This window comes from Xiphophorus maculatus, chromosome 1 (assembly GCF_002775205.1).
Source record: "Xiphophorus maculatus strain JP 163 A chromosome 1, X_maculatus-5.0-male, whole genome shotgun sequence".
NCBI classification, from domain to species: domain Eukaryota; kingdom Metazoa; phylum Chordata; class Actinopteri; order Cyprinodontiformes; family Poeciliidae; genus Xiphophorus; species Xiphophorus maculatus.
In genome coordinates, this window is record NC_036443.1 from 24,440,002 (window position 1) to 24,459,679 (window position 19,678).

Sequence of the window (19,678 nt, forward strand, 5' to 3'; positions counted from 1 at the left end):
TCAAACATTGAATTTATCATTCAAATTGAAAACAGCATAAAGTTGTAATCTGTCAGAGACACGTTCATATAACAGAAACCAGAATATATGGGAAACACTAAAACCTGATTTTTTTGAAAAAAGAAACTCAATCACTGGTTGAAAGGAAACCTGTTATTTACTCATCTTCCTCTGTTAGCGGAGGGTCGTCTATTGTGTTTTTATATAACTGTTTCTGTCTGTTAGTTAGTTATCTTTTGTGTAATTTTTTTCTTTTGCTGATGTTATTTCTTTTACTATTTTTAATGTTCTGTCCTGTGATTTGTACAGCGAATTGTTTTGTTTTTTTCTGCGCACTTGTCCCAGGATAAGGATGAAAATTAGTTATTGTGTTAATTCCTGCATGTTTATATTGACATAAATTGTAGAAATGTTGAATAATGTTTCTGTCCTTATCAAATAAATTAAGTTAAATTAATCAGCTTGTAGTCCAATCAGAGATATTTTAGATCAGGGATGTCAAACTCATTTTTGTTTTGGGCCGAATCAAGATCATGAATGCTCTTAAAGGGCCGATTGTGCCAGAATGTATTGATAAAACCTGCTCACAAACTGTTTAAACATTAATACATTTATAAAATTAAATAATGTTAATAAACATTATTTCAGTTCCTCCAGGATTTTGTAATACTTTCTGTGATTTTTCAAAGTGTTTGTCCTGCTAATTTGGAAATATTTGCGATATTTGCTCTTATTTATGATGGTAAATGCTACTTTTTATTACCAGCTGCAAAGATCATGGACTATAATCTGATATCAATTAAAGGCGAGGCAGCTGTTCAGCACAAGTAGAAAATGTTTTGATAATTTTTGAGAAAAATTTGCAATAAACTCTCAATTATGTATTAGTGCAAAAAAGTGCAGGGAGTTTTTGATTTTTGCGTGAATTTCCACGATAATTCGCAAGAAACAGGAGGGATTAATTGATATAATTTGGCAGTAAACAGATAAAAACTGCATAGATTTGATTGATATTTAAGAACATTCAATCTTTAGTTTAGAATCTAGAGGGCCACATAAAAAGCTATGGCGGGTCGGATTTGGCCCACGGGCCTTGAGTTTGACACGTGTTTTAGAGGATTTAGAGGAAGTTAGCAGCATATAATGTGATTGTTGAATATGTTTCTTCTGCGAACTTCATATGAAGGACAAAAATGTATACAAAACAAAAAATGCTTCTGGTCCCAAATTTCAAATTTCTTTTTGTTTTGCTCATTTTAAATCTGTTTGTCAGCCTCCATAAAGACAGTGATGCGTGGTGGGAGGGGAGGAGAGTTTACAAGCAGCCATATAAAAAGACTATTACCTACTGATCTATTTACAACCAGTTACAATGCACATCAAAGGCTTTCTCAGCTCAGACACCAGCAGCAGAAACTCACTTTAAATCTAAAGTTAAAGCTTTGAATATCTTATTTGATCAACATGCCCCATGGGTATTTGAGTTTCTGAGCAGACGGAAAGTCAGTTTATACCTGAGGCCAAAGTCTAACACGCTGCTCCAGTACTTTCCTCCTGGCTGAATAATTCAGCTGCACTTTGTGATGGGAATTCACACTTTTTTACACAAATGTTTTTTTTTTCCCCCCGCTAGCACTGTGAGAGTCACAGGCTATTCTTAACGCATCAGCAGTAGCAGAAATTTACTATTAAAGCTGGAGGAGTGGGGCCTACTACTAGGACTGTGTCACCATCGCTTTTCAGCGCCACAAGAGAGCTGGGTCAGCCCAAAAAGATTCCCGGGATTCCTCCCTGGCTGGCACAAGCACTCATGACAACAGTGACAAAGCAACCAAAACAGGAGGTGGGGGGCAGCTGGGTGTAAAAGACACCCATCCTGTTAACAGCGCCTCGAGCTTGAAACTGAAGCTGCTTCTGAGCACCTCTCATCTTTGTGGAGGGCTGTGACGCATGATGGGGGCACTGAAGACAAAAAAAGCAAACTGGGAGTGTATTCTGAGCCAGAGCGCCCTGGAAGACAGTCCAGTTAAACAAACACACGGGAAGTTGTGGTGTTTGAGTGTATAAAGTTCAGCGAGGAGTGCCGACGGCGGCAGGGCTCACAAAGCTTTTGGTTATTTGCTTATCTTTTAATGATCCTGCTTAAGTTTAAACGACTTTGACACCGGCGAAGCGTGAATGCCATGTTTAAACCTGGGTGTGAGCCAGATGATCTGCCAGCAGCTGTGCGTCAAAGTGTGACCAGGAGGGGAGTCTTTGTCTCCCGCCCTGCAGGAGGCATCCCTCTGTTTCCAGCACAGGAAGTGAGTCACGACTGTGTGCAGAGTTTAAGTTTCCGTGTGCTCTAAACTTTGGACACGGACACCAGGACACTGACCAGCTCCCAGCGCTTTATAGGCGCCGGCTGACGTCATCGGTACCTGCATCATCAGCTATCCTTATCACACCGCCACGCACACACCACTGGAGTGTATAACAGGATCCCATCCTTTATAAACTGGCTCACATGTCATTACGTTACAAACACAAACTTTAATGTTTTTTTGATTTGATGTGATAAACTGTAAAACAAAGCCAGTATAAAGTACAGCAAAATACAAATACTGAAAAAACACAAAATGTTACAAAGTATTATTGGTCTATTTTCTAGTTCAAATATAAGTACACTTGAAATAAGACAAATAAAAACTTCCAAGTATCTTTTCAGCAAGATATAGGTTCTTGTTTTAAGCCAATAATTATTTAACACCAGATGCTTCATCATTCCCAGACTGCTCTGTACAACTTACCTAATGCTAGCATCATTTATAATTAGCTTACATTGTACCTGTGTTAATAAGGCTATTGATTTTAACCTTACAGAAGGAGCAAACCAAATAAAATAATTAGATTTTGAAATGCAGAGAATGATATTTAAGTGTGCCACATTATTTTAACTATTTCAAAGTAACATCAGCGGACAAAATGCAAATTTACATCAAACAAGTTAACAAGTTTAATATTTTATATTATCCTAACAGCAGCCAACATCAGGAAGAGATTAACCTATTATTATTTTATTTAACTTTCAGTGGAATTAGTACTTCTTCATCAATATTAACCTGTTGGTATGGAGGGCCCCAAATTAAAATCTGCTTAGGGCCCCAAAAAGGCTTGGGCCAGCCCTGATTCCATATTTTTGTTTTTAATGCGTCTTAATTTTCTGTTAATTAAAAAAAAAAAGAAGGAAAAAATAGAGTATTTTAAACAAAACCAACAAGAGATAGTGCATAAAATTGAAGTAGAAGGAAAAATCCTACATTATTTTACAAAAAATTAGCAAATAAAAATCTTGAAAGTAAGAGACATGCAGTATTCACTGCCTAAAGTGCAACCATTTGCCTGCAGAAGTGACTTAATCAGCCAAAAGAGTCCACCAGTGTAATGTAATCTGTTCTGTGACATCCTCAGACATTTGTTAAATAACAAACAGCATTATGAATCCCAAGGAACACAACAGACAAGTCCAAAAGAAAGTTATGGAGAACGAACTGTTTTAGGGCCTCCTGTCTCTTTAAATCCAAATAAGCTGCTGCTGGCCACGCCCCCAACTCAACGGTTACTCTCAAACGTGAAAATGGCTGAAGCGCAGTTATATATGTATGGAGAGGAATCGTTTCATGTACAACCAACAAAAATGAAGCAAGCGGCTTCTGAATGGTAAGTCAACAACAAAACATGTATCTTTTTCAGCAGCTATCGTACAGCGGGCCGACTAGCTAACCAAATACGCTGGAGCTCTGCTTCGGTTGCTAGGTAACGGGTCGGGGCTTTGCTGCGGTTGCTAGGTGAGGGGGAGTGCCTGCAGGTTTTGTAACGTTAGATTTGAGATGTTTTCGAAACATGTAATTTTCAATACACCAAAAAACACAAACTTATTGACAAAAAGCGTTTGGGTTGTTTTTAGAGGAAGTAGGAAGCCCAAATGGAAGTACAAAAACATCATAAATGTTATTTATTTTCATAATACGTTCCTTTTAAGGCACAATTACATTATAAAATAATACCCCAAGCTTCAAACTTTTCACTCATTGCAAAATCTGAACACAGAATGAGTACAGCCATCCACCGAAACTGACTGGTCAGCACAGCATTCATCAGAAAAGCAGCTAAGACTGGGCCATAGAGATGCATGACTCAGATGGAAAAAATCTGACAGAGCTACTACTGGTTGTGCCTTCCACAAATCTGGTGTTCATTTAAAAAATGTCAAGACGAAAACAGTTACTAAAAGCAAGATACAACACAAGAAATCCAGTTTCCAAGTCAAGTCCAAGCGGGGTACAGGTGCTCTGGTCAGATGAGAACACACCATTCCATCTGTGAAACAAGGCAGTGGCAGCTTCATGCTGTGGGGATTGTTTTCTTTAGCAGTCAGCAAATGCTCTCCATCAAATCTGAGATAAATGGGCAAAACAAAATTAGCATCTAGGTATATTTGAATGACATAGATACTCTAGTAAGGCACTATATTTTGTTGAAGATGTGAGAGTAAGAGAAGCCAGGTCTCGCTAGCAGCATTGAAACAAACAGTGTGGATTTGAAAACAACAATATCTGTTTTTTTCTGGTCAGCCAAAAGATCAGTTCAGAAGATCCCCATGCCTACTTGAGATGGACATTTATAACCTCAGGCCAACCAGAAGCTCCAGATAAATCGTATTTCCACAGACACATCAATCACTACAATTTCAGAGACATAGTATTTGTACCCTGGAGGAAAAACAACCTATTATCTGTCCTCCTGCTGATCTCGCCTGTGGTATATTGATGAACTGAAGAGTGTCTGAACATGCCTGCAACCTAGAGGCATGCCCTGGCTTGGGAAACCATGGCCCTCAGAGTAAATTATATACAACACCTTGCAAAAGTATTCATACATGAAATTTTCCACATTTTGAAAAGTAACCGCAAGCTTCTATGTATTTTACTGGGATTTTAGCAAATACAAAATATTACCAAGTATTCTTGGTTATCTTAGTATACTTGAAATAAGAGAAAACCAACTTCAGAAAGCTGTGGGAAACTGTTTTAAGTAAATAATTCCTTAATATTTATTAAAAAAATACTAGTTCCACTGGCAGATTATTTCACTTATAACAAGACATTTTTCCCCATTAGGTATAAGTGAATTAATCGGCCAGTTGAACAAGTACTTTTTTTATCAATATTATTGACTTAAAATAAGCACCTATATCACTTATAATTCACTTGTAAGCTAGTTTGGTCTTATATCAATGGTACTATAAGGTTTTCCCCAGAAAACTTGCTAAGCCCGGTGGTAGGGGCGCTCTGGCAGTCATTCATCCAGCGGCCCACCGTGTTTTTGAGTTAAAAAATGTTTAAGGTTGACAGGAAACTTGAAAATATCACTTGATAATTATGTGTTATTGGAAGTTTGGATTGTTAACATTTGAACTTCAACAATAAAGTCTTAAAAATGCAAAAAACTTAAAATAAAAACCTAAATAAATGCTTAACCTGGTGGGAGCACAAGTAAAGCCTGGTGGCCCTCCAGGCTTATAATACACTTGGGGAAAATCTATGTTAAGATATGTGCAGTAGAAACTTGACCAAAAATACTTGGTAAGATTTTGTGTTTTTGCAGTGTTCCCATATGAAACTCTTTTAAAAACATTGTGGCTGCTACTCTTAAGCCTCTTTTAAATAATTTTATGAAATCTCATTCTTATGTTTAGTTTGTACTTAAGTCTATTTTATGATGTTTTGATTTTCTATACCTTTTTATTATTGTTTTGCATATCGTACATTAGTGTGCCTCTTGGCCCTCGAAAAAGAGATTTTATCTCAAGGGACTTCCTGGTAAAATAATAGTTAAATAAGAGTTAACAGGCCACCTGTATTGAGGTTATTAAATTACCTACAGATTAATGTTTTAAATTTTATTTAGAGATATTTGAGAAACAAAAATTAACATCTTTGCGTTGCTCTGTCATGATTAAATCTCAATAAAACAAATGTTTATAGAGGTTGCAGGGTGTCAGAATGTAAACTCTTGCAAGTCACTGCACATAGTACAGAAAAATAAAGAGACATTTCTTATGATTGCAGCTCCACAGCATAATAATCATCACCCTACAGCTGCGAAAAAATGTAAACATTAACGTGTAAGGAAAGGAACAGGTGCTGCCTGTCATCCATGAAATTCACACATCGCTGATTATCAAAGAGGAGTAACTATGGAAAACATTGTTGACATGAAGGGCGCATACGTGGCACACATTCCAGTCACAGCCTGTTCACCTCGCGCTGAATTGCAAGTGGGCTTTCCGACTCAGAACAGTGTGCAGGCACAGGATGGCTGCAGCTTCCAGGCGATGGAAGAGCGTCTGCAGCAGTCCAACGCGCCACGTGTCCGGCGGGGCCAGCCAGCCGCCATCTGCCTTGAAGACAGGACTGGCACTCTCCCTCGGCAATAAAACTCAGCAAGGAGAACAAACAGCTGTTGAAGAAGTTCTCTTGCAAAATAACAGCGGGGTGTGTTTTTGTTCTTGGAGGGTGCAGAGTTACTGTACTTGAGAAGAAGATGGCGAGGATGAGTGAGAGTAAAAACGATGTGTCTTAACAGGTAAATCTGTCAGCACCCTCTCAAGATGCCACGGTGACAGCCGGTTAATAGTTAAGTGCTGCTGCAGTGTAATAACAGTCCAAAGTGGTGTTTGTTTTTTTTTTAAATGCAAGACTCCATCTTTAAAAAAAAAAAAATACTTGTGATGGCCAAAACCATGGCTGGTATCTCTCTTATGCACCTCATTTAAACACAACAAGCATTTAGTTTCCCATAAAATGTTTATTGGTTGCTTTAAATACATTGTAAGTGTTCACATTTAGCTTACTGATGTATTTTTAGAATCTCATTGTTCATCTTTGTGCTTAAGATTAAGTTTTGTTTCTTTTGCCAGCTTTAACTGGGATTAGCACACTTAAATACATGGTGTTGATTGGATTGCACCAACAGTTTTTGCTGAAGCTTATGTATTTAAAGTTAAAAACATTTGATTTCATTCTTTACTGTTTAGTTTATTAACAAACTTATCTGTACTGTGTTGTTTGTTGTAGTTAATGATTGTATTATACATCCCCTCGTGTGTTATATCTTTAAGTCAATTATATTTCATTTGTGCTGTCAGCTAATTAGTTTGTTCACATTTTTAGCTGAATTCAATCCTGTTTCTTTGTCCTCTTTTATGAGCAAGAATAGATTTTTTTTTGTAAGTGTAACCTTTTGGGTTAAAATAAAAACCCATTTTTTCTAATACATCCTATGACTCCTGCTTTTCCACTCAATCCAGACAGTCCTAAGAGAATTTGTAAAAAAAAAAAAAAAAAAAGTTAAATGCTGAAAAAGTGGGTAGTCTCTTACTTTGAAACTCAACACAAATGTGCACAAAACTTTGGTAATATTACACTAATGTTGAAAAAACTGAATTTTGTAATTGCTGTGTTTCCATGGAATTCAAAAAATACTTTATTAATCCCAAAGGGACATTAAATAAAATCAATATATAGAACAAGAAGGAACAGTTATCCAAAAAAAGCAATCTTCCTCCAAAAAGGCAGGAATGAATGTTTGAAAAAGAGAAATAATTTCAGTGAAAGTACAGAGTTACTCCAACGTGCTGTCACCCTCAGTGGTGCAATTCTAGAAATAATATAAAAAATATTATTAATAATATACCTGCAGAAAATAAAATATAAAACACAATTAAGATCAGAATAAGTTTGCTAAAAATCATGCCGCACTACTTCCTGTAGTTCTTGATAGTAGTTTGTGCCAGTGGTAACATCCGGTTGTTGATCATGTGACTCGTGTGAAGAGGAAAAAGTATTTCCATTTCAGCTTTTCAAAATAAACCAAACACCTCATCCTGCCATAAAACTTTTTTTTATTGAAAAATAAGAGTTTTTTTTAGAAATTGCTGCATTTCCATTAAGCAAATGTCTTTTCAAAATGCCGTATTGTTCAACTATGTGGCCGATGGAAGCACAGCGACGGTGTGCATCCTGACACAGAAGCCCAAACACACATGCATCTTTCCTGCTGTTTGAATTTAAATTGAATTCTCTTATCTTTACTCGCACCCTTGCTCTCATCACACCCATCCTTCAGACACCAGACTGCAGGTGAATTTCAATGTCAAAGACGCTAAGGTATCGCAGGCGCCGCAATCTGTTCATTCTGTCAACTGTGTGTGTGTGTGTGTGTGTAGGGGTGGGTGTGCGTGTGTGTGTGTTGTTGTACAGGGGTCTACAGTATGCACTCTGATTGCTGGGGGTTAGGCCCATTCGTCTGTCTGGTGTGATCATGGCTCTCTGTAACTGGGCCTAGGCGTGAGCGTGCTCTCTGTGATCTTCCTGATAAGAGTCATCCATCTGCTGTGTGTATCTGTCAGGGCCCGGGCAGCTCCTCTTATCAACGCACTCATCCGTTTCCCTCAATCATTCCCGCTCTGTCCTCTTTTCTCACTCTTGGCTGCTTTTCCCCTCTCTGCAGCTCCCGACTTCTTGATCCGATGACGGGGGGAGAATCGCACTTTCGCGGAAAAGCAGCGTTGGAAAAAAAACTTGCCAGTCGGTAAGTGGCGCACACAACCTCCTGCAAAATACTACTGCATGCATAGAAGGATACGGGCTGTTTCTTTATGAAGGAGCATAAAGCATGTGCACGTGTGCAAACACACACACACTCACACACAGATTGTTGGTATTCAGGGGCCCCACCTCAGCCTCTGAGATTATCTACAATAGATGAGACTCAAAGAGAAGCTGCAGGTTTTTTTTCTTGCAGTCTTTCCAGGAGAGAATACCCTCCTAATCATCAATCTTGCAGATGAAGAATTAGCTTTTGTGTGCAACCCTTTCATTTTTCACTCCCTCTAAAAGGGTCTGAGACTTGGAAAAACTACTGAAAACATGAGAACATGAAGCGGCAAGAAGATTTGTGTACAGTACAAATACGAGCTCAGATCAGGGGAGTGTAGTGTACACAGAGGAATCCATTTAGGATTTTGCCGCCCCGCACATAACAAAAGGCTTTACAAACAACCCCCAGACCACAAAACAGCCTGAAGAAAGCTCTGCTGTCCCAGCAATCTGTACTTAGTTTGTCACAATCAATATTGTAGAAACCAACCCTATTATTAATTTATATCTAAGAAAACACGTTGGGCTTTTAGGTGGGCTGGATTAAACCGCTTGTAAGAGGAGACAAACACTGTTTAGCATGGGCCCACTTCATGGGGAGTCCATGGGTTTCATCATCAGTATTAATAGTGTAGGCCTAATCCAGATTGCATGCTCTGGGTGCTGCTGGGTCCACACCAGGACAGGTTTTTGCGAGTGGAATATTTATAGCTGTGCATTAAAAGTGGAATCAAGGGTTTAAGTGTACTGTTGCAACAGAGCTGCTGCTCCTTTGTCAGGGCCTGTCCAAAAATGCCTTTCCCGGGGCTACTTGCAGCGCTGCATTCACGCTGTTAGCAGGATCACACAACCGCTGTCATATCAAAGATGGAAAACATGAAGAAGCAGCTGCAGGAGTCGTTTTGTTTTCTCTGAAATAAAAGCATTACAGCTAAATCCATCTCAAAGTTTCTATAAGTCACATCCATACATCAGTATTAATCATTTTATTACAGTTAGCCCTGTCTTTTTATTGACACCTGAAAGCTTAAACACTGCTTTGAATCTTCAATGAATTGCCAAACCTTCTTCTATTATGTCCAGCAATAGAAACTTAAGTTTAATTTAACACTGCCGCCTTGTGGTGATTTGAGGTAAAACATGCTAAAGAGCTCGGCACATAAAATATGGAAATGTAATTTTGTTGTATATCTCAAATTCACATTAAAATAACTTTCTCACATTTTGTCACTTTACAGCCATAAATATTGATTAACTTTATTTGGATTCTATGTGATACACCAAACAAAAATAACATTATTGATTTTTATTTCTACAAATAAAAATCAGAAAATTATGTTATGTTATTACACTGTGTACTGACACATTATTGCACCTCTATATAGTTGAAACTACAGCACACAGTTACAGGACAACAATGACCTGACCTGTTGTTTTACTAGTAATTTAAGCTAACCTGAATATTTACAATCCTCCTCTTGATAGATTGGAACAACATACCTGCTATCTGTCAGCCACTTAGGAAAGCTTTTTAAATTTCATTTTCTGCCCTCGAGTTTTCTTTTCTGCCTCCCCAACTTTAGCTCTCTGTCATCAGTGGACAACACGATTCAATAACAAAGAAAGAAAACTTGCTAAGCCAGGTGCTACGCGCACTAGGGCAGTCGTCCAGCCGAGTGAGTTATAAAATGTTTAAAGTCGGCAGGAAATTTGAAAATATCACTTGATAGCTGTGCGTTATTGGAAGACTGAAAGATTAATACCTAAACACCAACTATAAAGTCTTAAAAAGAGGAAATAATTTAAAAAACTGGAATAAATTAACAATGCTTGGTCTGGTGGGGGCACAAGTAAAGCCTGGAGGCCCGCCAGGCTTATAATACACTGTGGGAGACCCTGAATGGAGAAAAAAAAAAAAATTGCACCTCAGTACGTTTTCAGTTTGCCATACACAGCAAAATATGTGGAAAACAGTTGTTCCTATCAGATGAGATTAGCATTTACATCTTTAGCTTGCATGCAAAAACAATGTGGAAGAAATCTAGCACTTCCTACCACCTTGAATCTGGATCTACACAATGAAACATGGTGGAGGCAGCATCATGGCGGGGAATGAGAAACTGGTTAAAGTTAAGAAGGGCAACCCTGGAAGAAAACCTGCTAGAAACTGCAAAAATTTTTTTTGACAATTTCATCATTTATGGTGTTAGCATATTACATCAGTTCTGATTTTATTTTAATTTTACTCTTGTTCATTTGTTTCTTTTGCATATTTGGGCAACTATTTCTTCTGGTTTTGTATCTGGACAGTCATTAAGATGCGAAACCATGACAAGAAATAGTTTTTACAACTGATTAGCTTCTGAAAAGCTAAAATAACTAAACCACAACCCCAAATCCCAGAGGAAATGTAAGCGAAGGAGGAATTTCAAACCATTTCTTCCATCAATCGTAACGGGCAAGGATGAAATCCCCAACTCCAACATCTGTCTGGCTTTTTGAACCCTCTTAAAGTTCAAATTTAATTTTTAAATGGGTGTAGTCCATCCAATATGACGCCGCTTAAGCTATTGTGCAAAGAAGAATGAACAAAAAAAAAAAAAATCAAGTTTCTAGAAACCCCCAAAAGAATGTAACTGGAGAAAAGGTGATTCTACAAACATGAAAAACTGCTCATTTTCCCTCCACTTCACTGTTACCTACTACTCAATGTTGGAATTTGGCATAAAATTTCTCTAAAATACTCCATATTTCTGTTTGGATGAATACTTTTTCAAAACAGCTCAAATGTAAAACTCACGATCAGCAAAGTCAAACAGCATTTTATTTATTAGATCCAAGTCAAAAGGTGGACATTTATCTTTAAAGCAAACAAGATCAACCAAAAAGACAAAAAGTAGAAATAAACTACACCGTTCTAAAAAACAACGATAAAAAAAGAAATCACAGCACACAAAATATAAATGTCTGAGAAAACAATCAAAAACAAAATCCAGATTATTTGATAACTATCCACGAATTAAAACATGAATCTTATTCAAAAAACCTTGCTGAAGTAGTATTTACAGGTTTGTTGCTAAGAAAATCAAGCGAATACAAATGCTATTTTTTGTTTGGGGTTTTTTTGTTTGTTTTTTTACAGTGCACTGCATTACAAGTTGCGGTGAATTTGAAGTTTATACCACACAGCAATATTCCTCTACACAGCAGTGTGCTATTGATCTCGTCTTACAACTTTTGCTAACTGGCATGCCATAACACAAATGTGTAAAAGGAGACCCATAAATACCAACGTTTTTTTTTTTTTTTTTTTTTTAGAAATGTAATCTTAAAAGACAAACTTTGGATGTTTACATCGGTTATTCAAATTGTATTTAAGTCTAAAGAAAGCTCAAAGTTCCTACGCATTGTTTGGGCGCCTTACATAAACCTGGGAATCCACAGAAACACAGCTTAAATTATGTGAGGATTATCGAACATCAGAGATAGTTTACAGGTGTGGATGTGACGTGACGGCACAGGCAGAGGAAAACAAAAAACACACTGGTAGTCTATCAAAATAATTATTGTTCCTATATACGACAGTAGAGTCCACATTTCTTTATACACAATCAACAGTAAATATAAGCATAAATGATTTAAAATTAGCCAAGTTATTTCAACAAAACGACCACCATGATCATCCCTGAGAAGACATTTTGGTTCTGTACTCAGTGCATCTGAAATGTACGATCATTATATCAAATTGAGCTCATGACATATTCGCTTCGTCATGCGTCAAGTTAAAAAACAGCTTGAAAAGATCAATATTAATGCCTCTGATGATTTCAGTATTAAGTGACGAATCGGCTAAATCTAACTACATGCGAGTCGGGTGTTATAAACGGTTCATAGAAACTATCTTTTTGAACTTTTGGAGTGGGGATAGTGAACCTGAAAATGTGCGCAGATATAAAAGGAAAGAGTTACACAGTAATGACTATAAATAGAGAGAAGAGACATGCTGCCTTGGCTTTACTGTTACAGTTTACCCTGATTTAAAAGCATCTGTCTATTTTAGGTAAATAAAAAAAAGACTGATATTTTGTGCATAAAAATGACACCAGGAAGAACGATTCAATGTTTGCACTGCGTCTCCTCTTCATATTCCCAGTTTCTGGTCCCTACGGCGGCTTGCTCAAACACACACAACGCAGCAGCCACAATATAAAAACCAGAGCGCTGAAGTCAGTCAGATGACTTCCCAGAGATCCTGCGTCCGCGTCCTGATGACCCAGGACTGGTTTGGAGGCACAGACTCTAAAGTTCTTTAGGTCTTTAGAGGACCTAAAGAACACCAGCAGGTGGTTTTAACGCTGCGGTTGACTGGTGTGCATCCGTTTATCTTCACTTTTTCCTCTTAGGCCTCCTCCTCTTCCTCCTGATCGCTGTCGTCAGAGCCTGCAGGATTAAAACAACACAGAAATAATCCCAGACGATGAAATGGAATCTTATTCTGTTCCTCAACTCCTGTTTTGAACAGAGAACTTGAAAAACGGTGATGTCTTACCATCGATCACAATTTCTCCACTACCCTCCTCTTCCTCCTCCTGGCTCTCATCTGAGGAAGACACATTTTGTTGTCCGTTCAGTGCATTGAAAGAGCCTCGCACATTTCCTCACATCGCTAACTTTAACTTTAATGTATTTTTAGACGTCGTGAAGTGGTGTAGAACTGGAGTGGAAGAAAAATTATACAAACTAACACTCTGATTTATCACTTTGTAGAAACGACTTTCTTTGCGACTAAAGCTCCATGTTTTTGAACGGCCTCGCTGAGCATGTATACAATTAACAGGACAAAGTATCGTTCTCACTACAGATAGTAGACCTCTCTGACAGCAGAAAAAAACAGCTCTGGAAAAATGAAGAGTCCACTGCACTGAACCCCATTGAAAACCTCCTGGTTATTCCACCAAATATTGATTTCTGAACTCTTCCTGAGTTAAAACATTAGTATTGTAGTTTCTAAATGAATATGAACTTATTTTTCTTACATTTTTTGAGGTCTGAAAGCACAAATCCTTTTTTATTTTCACCATTTTTCATTTTCTGCTAATAAATACTAAATTTTTGTTTGGAATTTCAGAGACATGTTGTCAGTAGTATAATGTTGTCTATTCTATGTTGTCATAGAATAAAAGAACAATGTTCATTTTTACTCAGACATATACCTATAAAGAGTAAAATCAGAGAAACTGATCATTTTAAGTGGCCTCGGAGCTGTATATCAGTTTCTGTTCACTTCTTTGACACCAAGTGGCATTAATAATGTCTCCATTCTTCTACACAAACAGTGCATGAACATCTCTTTCATGCACTTCACATATTTTATACTTTTATTAGGGGTGCACCCGTTGCAGTTTTCTGGTCGATTGCTGATTACCGATCTAAAAAAAGCCTGGCCTGCCAATGTTGCTAAATATAGCAAGAAAGTTGCAAAGTTGGCAACAGAGGAATGACGATTGTTAACTACAAACATGCAGACATGACCTGGTGGCCAAACATCTCTCACTGCAGAACAGGAGACTTTTTGATCTTTTCTGAGGTGGTTAAGATCGGCTTCACGTGTAAATATCAGCCAATCATGGATCTCCCAAAATTAAGGAAATCGGCGCCGATAAATCGGTGCACCCTTACTTTTCATGTTTCAATTCAGCAACCTTAGCGGCTCTTGTATAAATATGCCTGAGTTGAATAAAGTGTGAAAACAAAACAAAATATATAAATAAATTATTATGTTTTTTTTTTATTCAACATCTGAAAAATGTAATGCTTCAAGTTGTAGAAAGAGCCAACGCTCTTGACATGAGAGAAAACTCAGGTTTTTAAGAAAAATATTAATTAATGTTTACTATATCTATAAGCTCAATCAACTAAATCGATAACTTGCATCTCAAGGTCTTGCACAAATTGAAACTGGAATTTTTGGACATTCTTCTAGTTTAAGATCAGTCAGATTGGAGGGTTTCCCCCAGTGTATTACAAGACTGGCGGGCCACCAGGCTTTACTTGTGAGCCCACCAGGCTAAGCATTGCTTATTTATTCAAGTCTTTTTAACATGTTTGCATTTTATAAGACTTAATAGTTGGTGTGTGGGTACTAATCTTTCAATAACACGTAATTATCAAGTGATATTTTCAAATTTCACGTTTTTTAACTCAAAAACATGATGGGCCCCTGGATGAATGGCTGCCCTAGCGCACCAACCACCAGACAAGGTTTCTGGGGGAAACCTTGAGATTGGATGGATAGAATCTGCAAATGTCAACTTTCACATCTAACAACAGATTGTTGAGATTTGGACAAAACATTTCACAGCAGCTGGAATATCAACATTCACCCTAATATTAATAATTTTGCAGCTTTTAAAAGGTTTTGTCATCCATTTTCCCCATCAACTCTGACCAGATTCGCTGTCCCTGCTGAAGAAATGCATTCCCACATCATGGTGCTGCATAGTGAAGAAGTAAAACAATTACAATATTTAACTTGAGCACAAAATGGCCATAATAAATAATAAAAATGAGCTTTAAAAATTCAATAAGACACATAATCTATGTGGAACATCAGGCGGTGCATGGAGCCACTACTTTTTAACCAGCAAGTGAGTTTTATACATTAATATTAAGGAAGTATAAATTGATATTTGTTCAGTATTAATTGATGTCTTACAGTGTTTGCTGGAATTTGTGTTTAGTTTATGGGTGTTTTTGAAAAAAGAAATGTTATTAGCCATTAATAATGTTGATCTTATTTTGTTCTTTCCATTTGTATTGATCAAAAACCAGAGAGTTAAAACTGAATACTGACGATTACAGTACAGAGAAGAGTGTTGTGATGGTTTGTGAAGCCGTATCGTTCGGCGTCTTGGGGGCTTCTCTGATTAATGGTCACCTTGCCTGGCCTGTCAGGTTAGATGGACAGCCGTGTCTGGGTCGGTTTGCGGTTGTGTCACCCTGTTTCATCTTCACATGATGGATTAAAAGGAGCTCTGTGAGACATTCAAATCTTAGGATACCGTTTTATCATCCAAACCTGCTTTGACTATCTTTATCTCCAACATGTTTACAATTCCTCGCTCTTCAGGATGCTGTTTGCTCTCTAACGTTCTTTAAAAGGAGCAGTATTGTATTTTCCAGGCACATTGTGCTATAAAATGGCACAATCTAGTAACTATGTTGTTATAAAAATACTGTATACCTCAGACATGACTAAAATAAATTTGACTTTGCAATTTGACACCTTGAAATTACATTTGCCTCTTTAAGAAGATCCTGCTCCGACTCCATCAGAAGAATTTTCATCCATTTTCATCCATCTTTATCTACTACTTGTGTGAATTTTAATATAATTGGTTGCCCTGGATCATATTGAAGTCAAAGTAATGGGGAGACAAATAAAAATGCATTTATTTTATTTTTATTTGTAAATAATCTTTAAAGCCATCATTTATCTCCACTCTTTGTGGTCAATCACCATAAAATAAACTGACATTTTTGTTTGTAACACAAAAAAATCTGAAATAGTCTAAGGATTATACATTTTTTGAACGTTATAAAAGTCCAATAAACCTTGCCTCACATTTAAAAACAAAGGTTACAACAAAAACTCAAACTACCTGGACACTTCGGTTATTAAACAGTTCTGTTTCTGCACCGACCTGGACTCGCTCGCCTGCCGTCTTCTTCCTCCTCTTCTTCTTCTACACCTTCTTCTTCTTCATCATCGTCATCCTCCTCGTCCTCCCTGCTGCGGCCTCGATCGGCATCACCAGTGTCCTCCCCCGGCTCGTCGTCCGAGTCAGAAATTACCACGCAATCATCTCCGTTTCCGTTTCCAGCCGCTCTGGCCTCTGTGGCGCTACTGGAGAAACAAGCATAGAGACGGTCATGCAAGCAACAAACGATAGTTATTCTGGACAAACACCAAAATGAAAACAAGAAAACATCTCATTTGACAGTAAATTGTAATTTAAGGAAACAGCGTTTCAGATTTTTTTTTCTTTCTAAACTTGCAGTTTGTTCCTCCATCAGAATATAATCCTGTGTGTGGATCTGTCTGGTTCACCTGCCATTCTCCCTCGGTTCCCAGAGAGGAGTGAGGTAGTATCTCAGTGGATCTCTGTAGAGGTCGTCCTTCAGTATCTGAACAGAAAATAATAAAATAAAATCACCTGAAAACAGGTGGCTCTGTCACCATCACCAGGCACAAATATCAACTTTATGGCAACTTAACTGCTAACTTGAGCTAGCAGTGATCTGTACCTGTGCTACATCGTCTTGCACTGGGTTGCTGTGGTCACTGAACCAGCTGAAAAACGTCTCGTAAACGCCGCGGCATGACTTCCTGGGCTCGCTGTTAGCGGTCAGATTGTGTCCGCGGTGCCAGAGGATGGGGTTGGAGAATGACATGGGTGACCCTGAGCGCATCAGAAAAACAAACATGTACCACCGCAGTCACACTGAAAATGTGGTTAAACTGTGGAGCAGACAGATTTGGATGTGACTTGTAAACATTCCCTGGAAACAAACTCAGTTACACAAAATAACTTTAAATCATCCTCTTTTATAGCACGCTTCCAGAATATCATCACTTTTGTTTCAGTTTACAAGGAAACAGCTTTTACCTCCCATGCCAAGGTGCAATTCCTTCATAATGATGTTATTCTGGAAATATGGGTTCCGTCGGAAGTGGAAGCGAATCCTGTAGCCGAGTTTGGTGTTTTTGAAAGATTCGACCTGAGAATGGCACAAATTATTCTGCTTTGCATTTACTAAAGTGAGATTTGTCAAAATTATTTAAAATATGGGCCAACCAAACCTACTTCAAGATCAGTCATGTAACTAAGAGCGTCTTCATCGGTCTCATCTATGTGAGCAGAGAGGTGAGGATGGTTCAGCAGCTGAGGAGTTGATGTTAAGATAAAAACAACAAAAGAAAGAAAACATGCAGCAGACAAGATGGAAGTAGGAGTGCACCGATTGCAGTTTTCTGTCTAATCGCTGATTTTTGTTTTTAAAAAGAGCCTATTATTCTTGTCTGAAAAGTTGCTAAATATAGCAGGAAAGTCGCTAAGTTACAGTGGGTGATTTTTAGACCTTTGCTAAGGTAGATAAAGATTGGGGGACACAATCAGCTCCACATACAAGCATCGGTTGATCCCGGTCTCCCAAAATCGGCACTGATAAATTGGTGCACTCAGTAGATGGGATGATTTTGATTTAAAGGATACAGCCGTTACCCAAAACCCTGGGATGGTTTTTGTGATGGAGCTTCTCTGATCAAGATGCGGGCGTCTCTGGCGATTAATCTTCAGCTCCAGCCGTTGATGGAGTCTGACGCTCTTCTTCTCTAGAGCCTCAAGTCTCATCTGCACTTGTGCCAGTAGAGCAACAGACTGCCTCATCTCTGGGGCCATTTTGACCGACACAATCGCACACTCCCCATCATCATTGTCCTCATTGTCAGATGGGAAAGAGGAGCTGGGTGTGGAGGACGATCCCGAGACGGATTCATCCCCTTCGTCTGCTTCGGCAGCATCATCTTTATCTTCTCTGTCGGTACTCCGTGCTGATGTGGAGCTGTCTGCAGCTGCCTGTGTTTTTGAGCCAACTTTTGAAGGCTGCTGGCCTGGCCGCTGCTTGTTTTTACTTCCATGTTTCACTGGTCTCACTTTTGCAGATGAACACGGAGTCTCTTGGCTTTCCTCTCCGTCTCCGCCAGTGAGACTGGCCAGTGCTTCAGCAGCTGCTATGGCTGCGGAGTCGGACTGGTCCACAGGAGTTGATGGATGCTGCATTGATTCAGCTGTTTTCTGGGTTTCCTCTTTTGAATCGGTGGGTGCCGAGGCCTCTGAGGACTGCGGTTTCTCGGTGATGTCGGCATGGTCACCGTCAGTGCTGGAGCTGTTGACGGGCTGCTCGCTGGTGCTATCTGTACGATCCGAAGCCTTATCTGTCCGCACAGAAGTTTCTTCAGCAACAGTATCTTTTGGCTTCCTGTGAGTTTCTTCTTTACTTCCAACTTCACTGTTTTCGCAACTTTTTGAAGTTTGTCCAATTCCATTTGCGTCGTCACTTACTTTAGCGGACTTATGAGGAATTGCATTGTCTTCGTCCTCGTAGAGTGATGAGCTCCGTTTCCTCGATGCAGGGTCACCGGACTGTTTGTAGTCAGTCACTTCACTCATGTTAGCAGGCTAGCGAACGTGCTAACAGGCTAGGAGGCCAACAGGCTCTTTAAGATAAGTGCGGTCGATTACACAGTTGGCGCAACAACTTCTACAATTAGCGCAACGTTACGATATATTTAGTAGTTTTAAACTACATTCTTGGTAACCACAGATCAGGAAGCAGCTCTCGTAACTCTCCGCGGCCTCGCGCGGAACGTTAAAATGGGCAAGCTGCAGCTAACTTCGTTAGCTTACGTTACCCAATTATTGAATCCTCGCCTTGAAGACACCACAGCATCTCCGCCAATATAATCCCAAGAAGAAGTACTTTATTTAGTCATTCAAACCTACCAACACAATGCACCCTTCCAAAAACTACCCGCGTTCTCTAGATAAGTTTAGATTTGCATTATCCGTTAGCTTACTACCCGTGAAACGACGCCAGAGAAAAACAATCCTCTGATTGGCTACGCCACGCCGCGCTAAAACGTCTCAGCCAATCATCAGCAAGGGTGTGTTTACATGGCGTTCTAGCTGAGGTGGAGCTAACTGCGCAAAAAGGACACGACGTCCAAATATTGAAATTCAGTTCTTCCATATATAACATTTAAACAGCTTTAAAGTCATTTTTTTTATTTCTGGGTTGGTTAGAGTGACGTTGAACAATGCATTTAAATTGTTTTCAGTTTTTAATATGAGTTTTCAATATAAAATTTATATTAATGCTTTGAAAGAGGAACAGGTATAATCTATTCTCAGTTA

General features: G+C 38.7%; 1 protein-coding gene across 2 annotated transcripts; it reads right to left on the bottom strand.

Annotated features, from left to right (window-relative positions):
* Window positions 1-11,504: 11,504 nt before the first annotated feature.
* On the bottom strand, window positions 11,505-19,574 carry LOC102228074 (testis-specific Y-encoded-like protein 1). 2 transcript variants are annotated; one of them, XM_023331434.1, is made up of 8 exons: window positions 17,978-19,574; window positions 17,570-17,647; window positions 17,372-17,483; window positions 17,010-17,164; window positions 16,813-16,889; window positions 16,406-16,605; window positions 13,252-13,302; window positions 11,505-13,142 (listed from the first exon to the last, which is right to left on the bottom strand). In XM_023331434.1, exons 1-8 carry the CDS (start codon window positions 18,932-18,934, stop codon window positions 13,102-13,104), a joined length of 1,671 nt encoding a protein of 556 aa, XP_023187202.1. In that variant the 5' UTR covers window positions 18,935-19,574; the 3' UTR covers window positions 11,505-13,101. The 2 variants fall into 2 exon arrangements, with proteins under 2 accessions (XP_023187202.1, XP_005810739.1); XM_005810682.2 differs by having other exon boundaries at window positions 16,406-16,608; window positions 17,978-19,567.
* Window positions 19,575-19,678: the final 104 nt, after the last annotated feature.